Source organism: Carica papaya, chromosome 1, assembly GCF_054855325.1.
Source record: "Carica papaya isolate Zhongbai chromosome 1, ASM5485532v1, whole genome shotgun sequence".
Lineage (NCBI taxonomy): Eukaryota > Viridiplantae > Streptophyta > Magnoliopsida > Brassicales > Caricaceae > Carica > Carica papaya.
The window spans coordinates 10,085,093-10,101,255 of record NC_142309.1 but is presented as its reverse complement, the minus strand read 5'-3'; the positions used below and the strand labels follow the sequence as shown (position 1 = coordinate 10,101,255).

The following is a 16,163-nucleotide window of genomic DNA, read 5'->3' as shown; positions in this document are numbered from 1 at the left end:
TACATCAAGATTCATCCAACAATCAAACAAAATATATTATTTATGACATGGAAATAAAATTTCTTTGTTCCAACAATAAAACAAAATACATAAATAAGATTGTATTAGGCATCTGCCATCAATTTTGATTAGAAAGAGGGAAGCAAACCCTTGGCTCGGCATGTATCAACAGCTTCAGTAAACATTTGGTCTAAGCTGTATTTGAATTCAAAACCCAATTCCTTCAATCTTTTTGAACTGAATATTACATTCTCCAGTTTCTCTTCCTCCACATCTTTGAACCTGACACGCCCATATATATATATATATATATCATCACAAAAATTTACCCTTTCAAACAAATTTGTAAAGATTAGAAGAAATGGCTTACTTTGTAGGGATGTTGTATTGTGGGTATTTTTGTCTAAGCAATTTTGCAATATCAAAAATGGTGGCTTCCTGAGAGGAACAAATGTAGCGGCCCTGTGCTTGAGGGTGTTCAAAGAGAAAAATATGAGCATTGCAGAGGTCATCCAGATGAACAAACTGGCCTTGTTTTATTATTGAATAGTGAGCTTCGTTTCCTGCAATTTAAATTCACAAATTGATAATCAAAGTAATTTATTAAGTGAAATTTTAATTAAAATATTAATTAGTAAAACGTACTGGTAATTGGAGAAAGCGCAGTGATGAGACTGGGTGGCATTGTTTGCATAATGAACGAACCCACAACAAGAGGGGGTATAATACTGATAAACTCAATGTGGTTTTCTTCAGCAACTTCCCAGGCTGCTTTCTCTGCGAGAATCTTTGACACGAAATACATCTATACATATATAAATGTGCATACAATTAATTAATTATGAATATGAAAATTGGCAAAAAGAACAAGCAAAATGGGATTATAGTAACTAAACTACTGACCCATCCAGTCATCTTCTTCTCCTGGATAAATTCCAAATCACTCCAACAACTTTCATCATAAACTGGTTTCTGGTGCTGTTCGACATTAACAGTTCCTGCTGATGAAGTAAATACAAGTCTTCTCACTGTTTTTGCCTTCGCACAAGCTTTCATTATGCTCAAAACACCTTCAACTGTCGGCTTTATCACTTCATTCTGCCAAAATTATTTTTGTTTAATACCTATAATTAAGTTAAGTTCATGGGCAGTTACGAAATTTGAGATACCTCGGGATCTTTGGACTCAAAATCCATAGGAGTAGCAACATGAAACACACCGGTGCAATCTTGAATTGCTTCATCGAAGCTCCCTTCTTCTCCTAAATCAGCCTTCCATAGACTAAGATGGGTTTTGGCATTGGGTAACTCTATCAAGTGCTTCACTTTTTTCTCATTATCTGTCCCAAAAATTTTTCAAAAAATAATAATACAAAACGGGAGCTAAAGCAATAAATATCATAGTAAAATAATAAATGAAAAATGTGATAATTAGAAATGAAGCAGACCAGGGTCACGCGCGGTGGCTCGAACCATATAACCGCGCTCTAAGAGCCTCATAACGAGCCAGGAGCCAATGAACCCAGACGCCCCGGTCACGCACACTGTCTCTTTGTTGTTTCCCATAATTTTTTTTTTTTTTTTTTTTTTGGTTTTCTTACGTCTTTACACGTGAGATTATACGTACATACATATATATTAGTATGTATGCATGTATATATATATATAGATGGATTTTTGAAGGTGGCATAGCATGCATCTAACTTTCTTGACGATAGTTAGGCATGAGCTACCAGGAACGCGTCGTTAGATGGTAAATAGCACGTGCGTTTGTCGCCGCCTAAACTTCATAATTTGCTTTCAGTTTTTTAACCAAGCAAAGCTTGGTCTTGTCTCCATTTCTTGAAATTACACGTATAACTAAAAACCACCATTACCTACTAAACCAAACTACTTTTTCAATCAAAATAACATAACTCAGTATTGAATTTGAGAATTGTTTAGATTTTAATTTCCTGAATTAAGAACATGATATAAACTTAAATGATAATTGTATTTTAATTTCAAATCAATTTTATGTTTAAATCAAGTTAGATATTTATATAATTTTTCTACAGGAAAGTGGAAATATAAAACTGTCATTATTTTATATATTGAGTCTGGGTCAATGGAGTTGGTTCGAAATTTTAATGAACTTATCCTGAGCTTATGGCAGATTAAGATTTTTTCTATTCATAAATGGGTCGTGTTTGTATTTTACAGAACCTATCCAAAATCGATGCATTGTCATCTTTATGTCCTACCAGTTTTCAAGGTTATATGTATCAGTATATATGGAGAAGTCAATTTAGAAAGGAAGATGATACTTGTTCTTCAACGGGTGTTAATTGCCATCTGCAGATGATAGTCTTACACTACAATGCAAAAAACTAATAGAGCTGTAGTGTAATTATATATTTGTTTGAAAAAAAAAAAAAAAAAAAAAAAAAAAAAAGAAAACCTACAACTGGCTTTTCTTTGGTAAGCTAATGGATTACCATAACTTACATACAAACATAAAGCCTTATTACCACATAAGTTTTCACTACAGGCTCAAACTAGACTAGTTAAAAGGCAGCAAAAATATCAGCTTTTCAGGGCATGTTCCTGAAAGATTTTGTTTAAATAATCATTCCATCTCGAATTGTTGCATTCTTCAGTATGACTGTGATTCCGGACCTAATGTAAAATCCGTCACTAGCTCTGTCTGCTTCTTCAACACCCTGACAAGTTGTAGAATATCGTTCATGACTGTTAGCATCTTGTAATATATTTCGGTTGTTTGAAATTTTCAAGAATCAAGGAACTGGAAGCTATACTTACATCAGCATTTGCAATGACCACATCCTTCCCTATCTTGGCATTCTTGTCGATAATGCAATTCCTTCAAAATGAGAAATAGATGAGCATCAACAAAAACTTATGCGTTAACATTTTCCCCTTTATATTACACAGATACATGTCTATAAATATATATACTTGACAAATATTTTCTCGCAACAAAATACTTTTACATAATTTTCATAGCATATTTCAACCATTAAAATATGCTGTCTTCTAGATAAAATTTGATTTGAGGACTCTGCAGTCATTTTTGCAGTCTGGGCAATGCTGCCCTGTACCACCGTGTGCCTTCACAGAGTCTCACCTGATTTTGGTATTCTGTCCAACACCAATTGGAACCTTTCCTTCTGCAAGGAGAGAAGCAATTTCAGAATCCGTTTGATAGTAGTCTGCACCCATCATCATAGTATCCTGCAGGAATATACAAACTCAAATTGCAAATAATCAGTGCATGCCTTAAAAATAGAAAAGATTACAAGTAATGTCCAGGTGTTAAAAAAGTTACCCATGTGAACAAACGAAAATAATGGCCACTTTGGTTTATAATAGAGGATAATTATATCATGATAATAAAATAAGAAATGGAGCAATTTATGAGGAATTCTTTTGGAGAGGATACTTTCCCTTTTCTTCTGCGACCTTGGTTTATCATGCAACTTGCATTGAGAAATGGTTGCATAAAACCACAAACAAACTAGCTTTGGAGAGGTGGAACACAATGGTTATAATATTTATCCTACTAAATTAGCAAGAGCACTTTTTTATAGAGTTTGTTTCCGCTGGAACTGAGGAACTGATTCCTGGTGGTGCCAATTTCATCAACTAGAACACTATGATATTTGCCTTTCCATTGGAGTGCGTCTACTTTCAAATGTGAATTGTCCTGGATGTAGTTAGGTATTGTAACCTTGGCTCTGGGTTCCTTTGTTTATCAACAGGTCTTACTATGTCTCTCTCTAAAGAAAGATGAAAAGGAAAATTGGCTCACCTTAAGCTCCACTCCAGACTCCAAACGTGAACGCACACCCACTATAGTGTGTTCTATGCTGCATTCTCGCAAGAAGCAACCATGTGAAATTATAGCATCTGTAATCTGCAATAGCTCGGTTGTGAGGTTGCAAGAAGCAATTAAAATCACACCCTCATTGAAACTCAAAAGCATACCCTGCATCTATCAACTTTGGTAGGTGGCAAGAATCTTGGAGATGTGAAGAAAGGTGTCTTCGGATCATAGAATTCAAACTTTGGGGGCTGTATGAAAATACACTACCTTATTAGCCCAGATTCAAACACACAACAAAAACATTATGAAATACTTACAAATGAATTATCTGTGACTCAACAAGGTACACAGTTATTACAAATAGGGCTAGAGAATTAATAGAGATAAAAGGTTTTGTTTGGTATATAAAAATATTAAATTTTCATGTCGTACACTCATATATGTTCAATATCAATACATGTGCTAGTTTAAAATGAAATCACAGTTTGAAAAATATTAATGAAATGTGGCTTGAGTTTGAAAAGAATGAAAAAACTCTCTTTCTTATGTTTTGCTTTTATACTTAAAAATACCAAACAAACACATCACTATATACAACTAGAAAACATTTTTATATGCTAAATGGAGCATATGCATAATAGTATAACCAACCTGTTCAGTGAGGGCCAAGTTCGAGTCAAAAAAGGACTTTATTGTTCCAATATCCTCCCAATAATCATTAAATAAATATGCCTGTAAATATAGGAGACCCGTGAACTCAGCAGTTTGATCATTTCATCTCTATATTAAATTAATGTATTCAAACTCAAGACCAATCAGTATTGAAAGACCACAAGAAAAGAAAATATATGATGAAAATCATTCCTTAAATTTTACATACTTGGACTTTGTGATCTGTCACGGCGGATGGAATAATTTCAGACCCAAAGTCATTGCAAGTGGGATAGCTTGATTTCAAAAGGTTTAGCAGAACCTCAGTCCTAAATACATAAACCCCCATTGATGCAATATAAGGGAATTTGGCAGATTCATGCCTGGATAGCCCAAGAACGGTAGTGTCAACTTGCTGCAATGCAAATATCAAACAAACAAGCAGAAAAAATTAGGCAAAAGCTAGTATACCATAACAGCTGCAGAAAATATCTATGACAAATCTCAGTTAGCACAATTAAAACCCTATCTTGTAACAATAAATTCCAGAGGTGTCTACCATTGCTTTCAGGTCATTGCCTTTTGGTTTCTCAGCAAATTGGATTATTCGTCCGGATTGGTCAATCTTCACCAGTCCATAATCTGATGCACGGCTGCAAAAAATAATAGTATAAGTCTACTTTTAATCACAGAGCCCTACCCTACGAGAGCATGCATGTGGGCTTGGGCATCCCAATGTTGCCATTTTAGCTACCAGATCACTTAAAACCTACCATTGCCACTATCTACATCACGTCAATGACATACACTACACAAACCACTAGTACTGTCATCCTACCCACTGGCAACATTTACCACTTTACTGGAAGCAGAACTCTCCTTGTCTTTTTCAAATGCCTATTATGTCATCCATGATCTCCCCATCATGCCCATGGCCTGATGGATGATAATTAACATGCTCACCTATATAAACTGATCAGGAGGAATAGCAGATGCTAATCAAGCTCAAATAAACTTTTTGTACGTTCAGGTCTCTTAAAGTTCTTGCTTCACTTGCACATCAAAGTGTCCTTCCATGAAATAAGCATAGATGCTATTTGATTGCAAGTGTTAGACCATGCAAGACCGAGAACCCCATCACGATTGCCATTCCTTTCCAATCTCTTTCTAGTTCCAACACAACCAAAACTAATTATAGAACTAGAATTCATAGAGGTAACATCAATGCATGATTAATGTCCTCAACACCAGAAATGTATTTCATCCAGAAACTGAAGATGTTAAACCCAAAGGAAATGGCAGATTACTGAGAGATCAGAACCTTAAATATTGTTCTCTTAGTTTAAATGGCATATTCAGAAAATACAAGTGTTGTTATGATCTTTTCCCAGAGAAAGGAAATGCAATAGTATAAAGGTGTATACCTGTCATCCATGGGTACACATGAAACTGTAATGTCAGCATTAGTTTCAATATGTTTCTGCAGCAATAATACCATTAATAAGCAACATTATTCCATTTAAAATTCTTAAAACATATTAGATAAAAGAATATCTTAATGCATGTTACAGAAAAAAAAAATGAAATAGATGCGCAAAATTCCAGCAGAAAGTGCGATAGTAATACCTGCACAAATTCCATATAGTCCATCCGATATAGATGATCGCCAGATAAGATCAGTACATGCTCAACATTTTTGTTCTTTGCACTCTGAATTACTCACTTAAGTCTCAGTCAGTATACTTTCATGTCTCTTGGTTAAGAATTACTAGCATGAAGTCAAAAGTCTAAGCAATCACCTCAAAGACCCATATGAATTGCCTCACAGCATCTGCTGTTCCTTGGAACCAAGTTTTTCCTGTTTCTCCTGGTGTTAGAGTAGCAGCTAAAACCTACTTGTCAGATCAACAGAATCCAGTCAGAAAGTTTCAAAATCTGCAATTTGTAGATGTGTGGAAAAATGGCAGAGCTCCTCGAGGCAGCCTTTTCACGTATAGCATAATAACAAAGCATTTTGTAGTTTAAAGATAATTTTGTCTCAACTATGCAGTTTTAACATACTATATTTTGCTAAAAAATAATCTTACCTCAACAAATCCATCTCCAAAATTCACACCATTTCCAAAATTGTATGTGCGAGCAAGGTGACGATTGAGGGAAAAGGAGTTGAACTGAGTTAAAATAAATATCTTTCTTATACCACTGTTAATGCAATTGCTCATTGGGATATCAATCAACCTATAACAACCCCCAATAGGAACCTGCATGCCAAACAAAAAAAAAATTATGGTAACACTCAGAATCCAAATTTGAATTGAATACAACCTCTTATTCTTTCCTTTAAAAAATAATATTTCCTTAAACAAAAGCAAGCATATTTAGCATGTTTCTTTATTTACAAATGATTTATGGAACCCACTAATCATGACTCTTGTTTCCAGAACTTAGGCAGCTAGGCAATTTTTAAATAATCCAGTGATTATCGTACTAATTAAATTCGTAGGAAATCAGGAGTTAGTAATCTCTCACCGCTGGCTTTGCCCTTCGGCTAGTAAGAGGAAACAGACGTGTACCAGCTCCTCCACCCAATATGATGGATGCTACATTCTTCGGATCTGCTTTCGGTGTGGTGAAAAATGGTCTCTTAAATGTCTGTTATCTCAAAAATCAAAACCAATAGTTAGAATAGTTGCCGGATTCAGGGAAAAGGAAAAAGAATCAGATTGCAGCGAATTTCTGACAGCTTATCGACAAAGTATTAAAAAAAAAAGGAAAAGAATATTCACTTTGATGTAACCTATGACTATACTCACCATGAATTCTTTGTCAATATCTGAAGTAATAAGAGAGTAAGCAACTCCGCGCTTGATCCGCGTAGCTTTTCTTTCAATTTTCAAATTCTGCGAGAACCGACCGCTCCAATCTCTGTTCCGCAGACGGCTCATGACACTCTCGCCCCAAAACATGCTAACTCCATTGCTGATACCTCCTTTGCTAATGGCATTTGTAACAGTGAATGCCGCAGAGCAGGAATCCATTGGTGAAATAGTGAGCAAATCAGAACAGCTAGAGATGACAAATGCCTAGAGATTGGAGTATGGAATTTAAAAAGATGAGAAACTCTTTGATCAGGAAAAAAAGATGAAAATGAGTTGTTTTTTATTTGAAGTTATGGGTTAGGGAGCCTTGCAGCAACCCTGGAATTTAATAATGAAGTGATGAAGGAAACGGAAGATTCAACACTCTTCTGTGATCTGCTGCTCACCGTTGGTCTCCTCACCATGCGGGCTCTACGAGCTTCACCATGTGGCAGTTCACCACACTTTCATTCATAAATACTTATAGCATTTCATTTATCGACGTAGTCATTACGGAATTTCAACTCTTTAACTTTCGTTTATTTACTAATTATATACTCGTAATGGAATTTCAGTATATTATTATTATTATTATTATTATTATTATTACTATGTAGCATTAAATAACTTGCACTAATGTTCTTTTTTATTTTATTTGTCTAAGTTTTTTTATTCTTTTATATAATAAAGATTTCAGCTAAGATTTTTCTGCTAACATAATAACAAATGACACGATATTAATTATTGATATCCAAGTGTATGGAGTTGAGGAGGAAGGAGATAATAGAATTGAGAAGAATTTATGATAATTGATTTTCTATGTTTACAAGTTTTTTTGGTCAATTAATTTTGAATTATTATTATTTTTTATATTTCTATCATTTTTAATAAGTCATTATGATTCAATAACAATATAAAGATTAAAATATCTATAATAAATTATCTAAATTGATGTTTATGAATTTCGTTACTAATATTCAACAATATTAAACAAAAAAAAAAACTAATTAATTAGTATAATCTAAATCAAACATAATATTCATCAATTACATGATAACGAAGGTCATGATATCCAATTAACTATTACAAATTCTTTCTAATTTTATCCACCTTACCTCTTAATCTTTATTCTTCTATTTAATTTATACTCTACTTTTGTTGCAAAGATTATATTTACCATATATTGGTGTATCAAAACCCTCTATTGATGTGAATAATATTCTTGTTGAGTACTCTAGTCAAGATCTGAATTGCAAAACTGTTATCCAATTTGCATGTAGAGTCATTCTCAAACTGAATAGCAGTCTTACAGTTCAGATTCTGACTAGAGTCCTCGACAAAAATATTGTTCACATCAATATTAATTCCTACATGGTTCTAGCAATACAGGCTTATTTAGAGAATGATTAAAACGTCAACATCTAACATGTTCACAAAGAAAGTAATTGTTACGCTGACCACTTAGCTAATCAAGTTTTCTCGTATTCTCTTGATGTTCAGACTCAGCAATCTCTGTTTGCAACACTCCCTAACATTGTGAACGAAAACCTCATTGGTGTTTCTTGGTTTAAAACGTGTTTCTTATAAATCTTTAATTTTTGTTTTCATTTTCCTCCTTTGTTAAAAAAAAAAAAAACCTCTACTGAGATCTTAACTTATATTATGGTGATGGCCAATTATAAACCTACAAATTTTATAATTAAAAAATATTTAATAATTTGATAAATCAGCAAAAAAAATTTACCATAAATTAAAGAATTTTTAGGATAAAAATATATGTCATTATGCAAGCAATCTCTAACTATCTTCATGAAATAGAAAAGAAAAATGAGTTCTAGTATGAACTATTAGTGATACGTCATTAAATCAATCGTCAAATGCAATAATTTGATATAATTATGTAACAGCTTTACAATTGATTGATGTAAATATTTATTATTATGAATAACCAAATGTAATATATTAATTTCATTATGTACTGTGTGATTAAATAAATAAATAAATTCATAATGTAGTAAAAAGTGTGTGACATATTTTTAAAAGGAATTAGGATCATAGTACAAGGGGGTCATAATAGTTGAGAGCTAGTAACTAAGTTGTTAATTACTAATTGCAAGATGGCATATTTGGGACACTTGTGATATACTTCATTGATACTCACATTCATGAGTTTCGTACTTAATTTAGTAAATATCTATATATAGTACACTAATATGTATGTAACATCCCAAAATAGGATTTTAATGTAATTTAAAATTAATAAATATAATTTTTTAATTTTTTCTAATTTAATTTAGAGTAAAAATGAAGTAAAAATTGAAGGATGATGAAATTGAAAATAATTTTGGGGAAAGTGGGTGAAAAATTGGGTTATGGGGGTATGTTTGAAAGAAAAATCAGAAATCGACGGTCAAATTACAATTTAAGAAAGTTATCCCACGTTGGAGGTCAGCAGCTCCGACGAACCAGGACGTGCTGCGTGGCAGCGGACGCTGATGCAGTGTCACGCGGGGGGGACTACGCGGGCGATCCGCGTGCCCGCGATCGAACGGCTCAGATCTGTTCCCGCGAGCTCAAACGACTCATATGCGTTCCCTTCCCAAACGAGATCGGACGGTCAGATTTGAATGCGATAGGACGGTCCATATTAGATCGTGATGGACGCCCTAGATTAGATCGCGATGAACGGCTTAGATCCACTCTCTATTTAATTATGATCAGACGATCCAGATCAAATGTGATGGATGGCCTAGATCAAAAGGGGATGGATATAAATAAACTCCATCCATACCAAATCCTAATCCTAGCCGCAAGACCCCATCGCCGGAGAAGAAGACCTAGTCGCCAGGAAGGAGACCGCTGCCACCCGCTATTGCACCGGAGCCCTTTACGACCGTCAAAAAAGGTAAAAATTTCTCCTTTTCCTTGGAATTCAATTCTAAACACACCTATAGCCAAATTGGAGCAAAAGTAGCAGCCAATTGGCCGAAAAAAGCAGGCAAAACCTAGCAGTACTGCCGCGAGAAATTTCACAAAACGCCTCCGATAAGGTCCTTCCCAATTCTCGTTCTATGTAATTTTTTCACCGTTGTAATCATCGTGTTCTTCTCTACAAGAGTACTGGAGCAAAACACCCAACCACAACGTAAGCCGGAAGAGCCGCCGCATCGGAGAGCCCCGACGCCGATGAGTTTCGATTTTTTATATTTTTTTAGCCAACCAAGGCCCTTTAACTTGTTTTCTCATAGGGATCGATGCAGAATCGGCTGAATTCGGCAGAAAATGGCCGAAAACAGTCGATCCGAGGTGGATCGCCGCCACGGGCAGCGGCACCGTCGCCGGAATTGGCTAAGTGGGCTCTATGACTGATTTTGGGTTTGTTTGGGACATTTATAGGTACTATTAGCGCGTTTTAATTCTCAAAGAAAAATTCAGGGAACCCAAGAATCGCTTGTAGGCGAGGTCGAACAGCTTAGTTTTTCGGACATCAAATCAAGTAAGGATCCCTCACCCTATTCCCTATCATAGAATTGAAGTTTAAATAAATAATAATACGATATTTTATGTGAATTTAGAAAATGTGCATAATTAATTATGGATTGCTAATGGAGTGAAAATCGAAAATTCTCTATTGTTGCTTTGTTAATTGTTTTATAGTTTAAATGCATGATAGTACCTTATTAATTGATTTTATGGCTTTGAATGCATCTATAGTTTATTCTATGTGTTTACCATTGAATCGAAAAAAATGAAGGTTAAACGGTAAAAATTGTATGATGAAATGAATAGATGAAACGGTAGCCTTATTGAATATCCTAGGAGATGGTGGACGGACCGAGTACATAAGGAACCCTACTGTGAACGTTGTCTTATACCAGACGGGGGTATGAAGACTTGACAATTTGGCGTTCAGACCGAACGGGGTATGGGGATGGCTCGTTTCACCTTCATACTGGATGGAGTATTGAGGTTTGATAAATTGGCATTCATACCGGATGGGGTATAGGGACGGCCCGTAATTAAGAATGTTAAATGAAAGGGTTCACGTGTAGCGGAGATATCCCTATGAACTCCCATGAATACCAGCAGGCTGGTAAAAAAAGTGGCAGTTGTTATTTAATTTATTAACGATGGATATAGAATTATAATATGTGTTATGTTGCTAATTATACATGAAATCATGATCTGTACAATGTTATGGTCTGTATATGTTGTTTTATAAATTCCACTACAATGAATGGACGGTAAATGATTTTATGATTGATAAATGAATTTGCTAAATTTAGTGCTCCATTAGTGTTTTTTTTTTATTTTCTACCAATCTTACTTATGTGTCGGTGATATAGTGTGATGTCCTTACTAGGCTAGTGTAGCTAATTCCTTATTTAACTATTTCATATTAAGATGATCAAGTTCCAAAGCCCGAAGCAGTGCTTGATATGAGTTAAGGAGATTCGTAATTTTTTGGGGATGGTGGGTTATTACTGCAGGTTTGTGGAAGGGTTTTCTAGTCTAGTTGCTCCTCTAACTCAGCTCACAAAGAAGAATGTCAAGTTTGAGTGGAACAAAAACTGTGAAAGAAGTTTTTTAAAACTAAAGAAGCGGTTGACTACTGCACCTGTGTTGGCCTTGCCGAGCGGATCGGGTGGATATATAGTTTACAGTGATGCCTCCTACCTAGATCTGAGTTGTGTTTTGATGAAGCATGAGAATGTTATAACTTATGGGTTCAGACAGCTGAAGAGTCATGAGAAAAACTATCGCACCATAACTTAGAGCTTGCCATAATCATACACGCCTTGAAGACTTGTCATCATTATTTATATGGGGAGACCTTTAAGATCTATACCGATCACAAGAGTTTGAAATATATATTCACTCAAAAGGATCTCAACATGCGTTAGAGAAAGTTGATAAAACTTCTCAAAGACTATGATTGCGACATCTTGTATCACCCGGGTAAGGGCAACGTGATACCCGACGCACTCAAAAGGGAAAGTGCAGGTACATTATCTCATTTGATGGTTTCAGAATATAGGCAGATAGGGGCCGCACAACAGGTACGGCTTCAGGACCTGAGGAGAGTCACATGTTTGGGCCACTTGACTGTTCAGCCTGAGTTAATCCAGAGAATAAGGAAAGTTCAGTCCGCCGATTCCACCCTAACAGCCCTAAAAAAAGATACAAAATAAGGAGTTAACCTAGAATTTCGAGTCTCCGTCGATGGGTTGCTCAGATTCCAGGACAGGATGTGTGTTCCAAGTGATAGTGAGTTAAAGAATAACATTATGACAGAGACCCATAACTCAAAGTTCGTCATGCATCCTAGAAGCACTAAGATGTACCAAAGTATGTGACCCCGATTTTGGTGGAACGAGATTAAAAAAGATATAACTGATTTTGTTTCTAAGTATTTGGTATGTCAGTAAGTCAAGACAGATTATCAATGTCCAGGTGGGTTACTTCAGCCATTACCAATCCCAAAGTAGAAGTGGGAACATATCACTATGGACTTCGTGACAGCATTACCTAAGGCATGCTCAGGACATAATGCCATCTGGGTAATTGTTGACCGGCCACCAAGTCTTTCCACTTCTTGGCCAGCAGGATGACCGATCTCTTAGACAAATTAGCAAGAATGTATATCCGAGAAATAGTCAGATTACATAAGTGCTAGTAACAGTAGTATCCGACAGGGACCCCAGGTTCACTTCTTGATTTTAGTGTAGCTTTCAGCAAGCCATGGGAACGAAACTGTCCCTTAGTACTGCATTCCACTATCAGATCGATGGACAGTTAGAAAGAATAATCCGTACACTTAAGAATATATTCCGAGCTTGTGTTCTTGACTTCGGGGGCCATTAGGATGACCATCTATCCCTGATAGAGTTTACCTACAACAACAGCTACCAAGCGAGTATTAGCATGACTCCGTATGAGGCGTTATATGGCATCCATGCAGATCACTGATTTATTGGGAAGAAGTGGATGATAGAAAACTATTCAGCCCAGATCTGGTAGAGGAGACTATATCCAAAATAGCTAAGATCAGGAAGAACATCCAGATGGCTCAGAGTAGACAGAAGAGTTATGTGGACACTCGAATGAGGGATTTGAAATTTGAGAAAGGTGATCGGGTGTTCTTTAAGGGCACTCATTTCAAGAAAATCAGTAGATTCGGCAAGAGGGAGAAACTGAACCACTGATTTATTAGACCATTTGAAATCTTAGACAGAATTGGTACTGCTGCCTACAGACTAGTACTACCTCCAGAACTTTACAAGGTCCATAATGTGTTTCATGTGTCCATGCTATACAAGTACAATCTGAACCCCTCTCATGTCTTGGCCTACGAGCCTTTTCTACTCTAGGAGGATCTGTTTTACGAGAAGTACTGGTTGACATTGTGGATCGAAAGAGCATATTACTCTACAACCAAAAAATTCTATTTGTAAAGGTCATATGGCAGAACCACACATCGAGAGAGGCTACATGGGAGCTAGAATCAGACTTCAGAGTCCAATATCCCCAGTGTTTGATTGAGAGTGGGAGAGACAAATTTGAGGGATCAAATTTCTTTTAAGAGGGGAGAGTTATAATACCCCAAAATAGGATTTTAATATAATTTAAAATTAATAAATATAATTTTTTAATTTTTTCTAATTTAATTTAGAGTAAAATGAAGTAAAAATTGAAGGAGGATGAAATTGAAAATAATTTTGGGAAAAATAGGTGAAAATTTGGGTTCTGAGTGTATTTTTGAAAGAAAATCAGAAACTGGGATCAAATTATAATTTAAGAAAGTTCTGTCACGTGGGACGCCCGGTCAGCAGTTCCGACGAACTAAGACGCATCGCATGGCAGCGGACACTGACGCAGTGCCACGCAGGCAATCCGCGTGCTCGCGATCGAACGACTCAGATCCGTTCCCCTGCGCACGAACGACGCAGATGCGTTCTCTCACCAAATACGATCGGACAATCTAGATTAGATCGCGATGGATGGTCTAGATTGAATCGTGATGAACGGTACAGATCCACTCCCTATTTAATCGTGATCGGATGGTCCAAATCAAATGCAATAGACGGCTCAGATCAAAAGTGGACAGCTATAAATAACCTTCATCCACACCAAACCATAACCCTAACCGCCAGACCCCATCGCCAAAGAAAAAGTGGCTAACCGAGACCATTTAACGTGTTTTCTCTCATATGGATTGATGTAGAATCGGCCGAATTTGGTCGAAAATGGCCAAAAATAGCCGACCTGAGGCAAACCGTCACCGGCCGTCACTGGAGCACAGCAGAGCCGCCGTGCTGGAATTCTAAAATTGGCCAAGTGGGCCCTGGGACTAATTTTGGGTTTGTTTGAGATATTTGTAGGTACTATTAGCGCGTTTTAATTTCTGAAAAAAATTCGGGGAACCCGAAAATCATCTGTAAGCGCAGTCGAACAGTTTAGCTTTTCGGACATCAAATCGAGTAAGGATCCCTCACCCTATTCCCTATCATAAAATTGAAGTCTAAATAAATAATAATACGATATTTTGTGTGAATTTAGAAAATGTGCATAATTAATTACAGATTGCTAATGGAGTCAAAACCAAAAATTCTCTAATGTTGTTTTGTTGATTGTTTTATAGTTTAAATACATGATAGTATCTTATTAATTGATTTTATGGTTTGAATGCATGTATGATTTATTTGATGTATTTACTGCTGAATCGGAAAAAATGAAAGTTAAACGGTAAAAATTGTGTGATGAAATGCATAGATAAAACGACAACCTTACTGGATATCCTATGAGATAGTGGACGGATCGGGTATATAGGAAACCCTACTGTGAACGTTGTCTCATACCGAATGGGGTATGAAGACTTGACAATTTGGCGCTCATACTGGACGGGGTATAGGGACGACCCGTTTCGCTCTCATAGCGGACGAAGTATTGAGGTTTGGTAAATTGGCGCTCATACCGGACGGGGTATGGGGACGGTCTGTAATTGAGACTGTTAAATGAAAGGGTTTACATGTAGCGGGAACATCCCTATGAACCTCCATGGATACCAACAGGCCGGTAAAAAGAGTGACAGTTATTGTTTGATTTATTGATAATGGATATATAATTATAATATGTGTTATGTTGCTGATTATACATGAAATTATGATATGTATAATATTATTATTTGTATAGCTTGTTTTTATAAATTTTACTACGGTGAGTGTACGGTAAATGGTTTTATGATTGATAAATGAATTTACTAAATTTAGTACTCTATTAGTATTTTTTTTTATTTTCTACCAACTTTTACTTCTGTATCGGTGATATAGTGTGATGTCCTTACTGAACTAGTGTAGTTAATTCCTTATTTAACAATTTTAAATCAAGAGGATTAAGTTCCAGATGCCGAACTGCAAGATGATTACGAGTAGATGCTAGTTTTCTTTATTTTTTTGTTTATTTCCTTATTCTTGTTTTTTAAAAAACTGAATTCCGCAGCTCCGTTTGGTTATTTAAGTTATTGTACAGGGAATGTAAACTTTTAACATTTATTACGCTTCCGCACTTAATTTATAATTTATTTCCTTTGAATATTTTCGGAATCGTTACAATGTACATGTTGGTAACATCAAAACATGGTGGGATATTTACAAGGTGATCATGGTTATCTAAGGTTCAACAAATAAACAATACTATTCTTATATAGACTTTCATACTTCACAATAATGATTTGCTATGAAAGAGTTCTGTGCGAGCTAGTCATCAAAATCATTCTTGATGAATACATATCCACTAGCTTTTATATTAATTATGTAAGTATTAAATGAA

The 16,163-nt window shown here is 35.7% G+C and overlaps 2 protein-coding genes across 2 annotated transcripts; both read right to left on the bottom strand.

Moving 5' to 3' along the window:
• Positions 1-10: 10 nt before the first annotated feature.
• LOC148269202 (dihydroflavonol 4-reductase-like) lies at positions 11-1,609 on the bottom strand. The gene is made up of 6 exons (XM_088218911.1): positions 1,448-1,609; positions 1,170-1,339; positions 904-1,098; positions 646-805; positions 371-563; positions 11-282 (listed from the first exon to the last, which is right to left on the bottom strand). Exons 1-6 carry the CDS (start codon positions 1,563-1,565, stop codon positions 129-131), a joined length of 990 nt encoding a protein of 329 aa, XP_088075037.1. The 5' UTR covers positions 1,566-1,609; the 3' UTR covers positions 11-128.
• Positions 1,610-2,305: 696 nt separating this feature from the next.
• On the bottom strand, positions 2,306-7,802 carry LOC110814392 (glucose-1-phosphate adenylyltransferase large subunit, chloroplastic/amyloplastic-like). Its single transcript, XM_022041840.2, has 14 exons — positions 7,290-7,802; positions 7,006-7,128; positions 6,564-6,737; positions 6,276-6,368; positions 6,103-6,186; positions 5,901-5,956; positions 5,036-5,129; positions 4,706-4,891; positions 4,477-4,557; positions 3,987-4,073; positions 3,811-3,915; positions 3,127-3,233; positions 2,802-2,862; positions 2,306-2,701 (listed from the first exon to the last, which is right to left on the bottom strand). Exons 1-14 carry the CDS (start codon positions 7,512-7,514, stop codon positions 2,600-2,602), a joined length of 1,578 nt encoding a protein of 525 aa, XP_021897532.1. The 5' UTR covers positions 7,515-7,802; the 3' UTR covers positions 2,306-2,599.
• Positions 7,803-16,163: the final 8,361 nt, after the last annotated feature.

Bases quoted from the DNA above. Each gene is read 5' to 3' on its own strand.
- LOC148269202 (XM_088218911.1), bottom strand. From the start codon at position 1,565: ATGGGAAACAACAAAGAGACAGTGTGCGTGACCGGGGCGTCTGGGTTC. The intron at 1,340-1,447 runs GTCTGCTTCATT...TTTTTGGGACAG, and splicing joins AGCCACCGCGCGTGACCCTG to ATAATGAGAAAAAAGTGAAG. The intron at 1,099-1,169 runs GTATCTCAAATT...TAATTTTGGCAG, and splicing joins TTGAGTCCAAAGATCCCGAG to AATGAAGTGATAAAGCCGAC.
- LOC110814392 (XM_022041840.2), bottom strand. From the start codon at position 7,514: ATGGATTCCTGCTCTGCGGCATTCACTGTTACAAATGCCATTAGCAAA. The intron at 4,892-5,035 runs GTAGACACCTCT...TTTGCATTGCAG, and splicing joins GCAATGACCTGAAAGCAATG to CAAGTTGACACTACCGTTCT. The intron at 3,234-3,810 runs GTGAGCCAATTT...ATATTCCTGCAG, and splicing joins AGTCTGGAGTGGAGCTTAAG to GATACTATGATGATGGGTGC.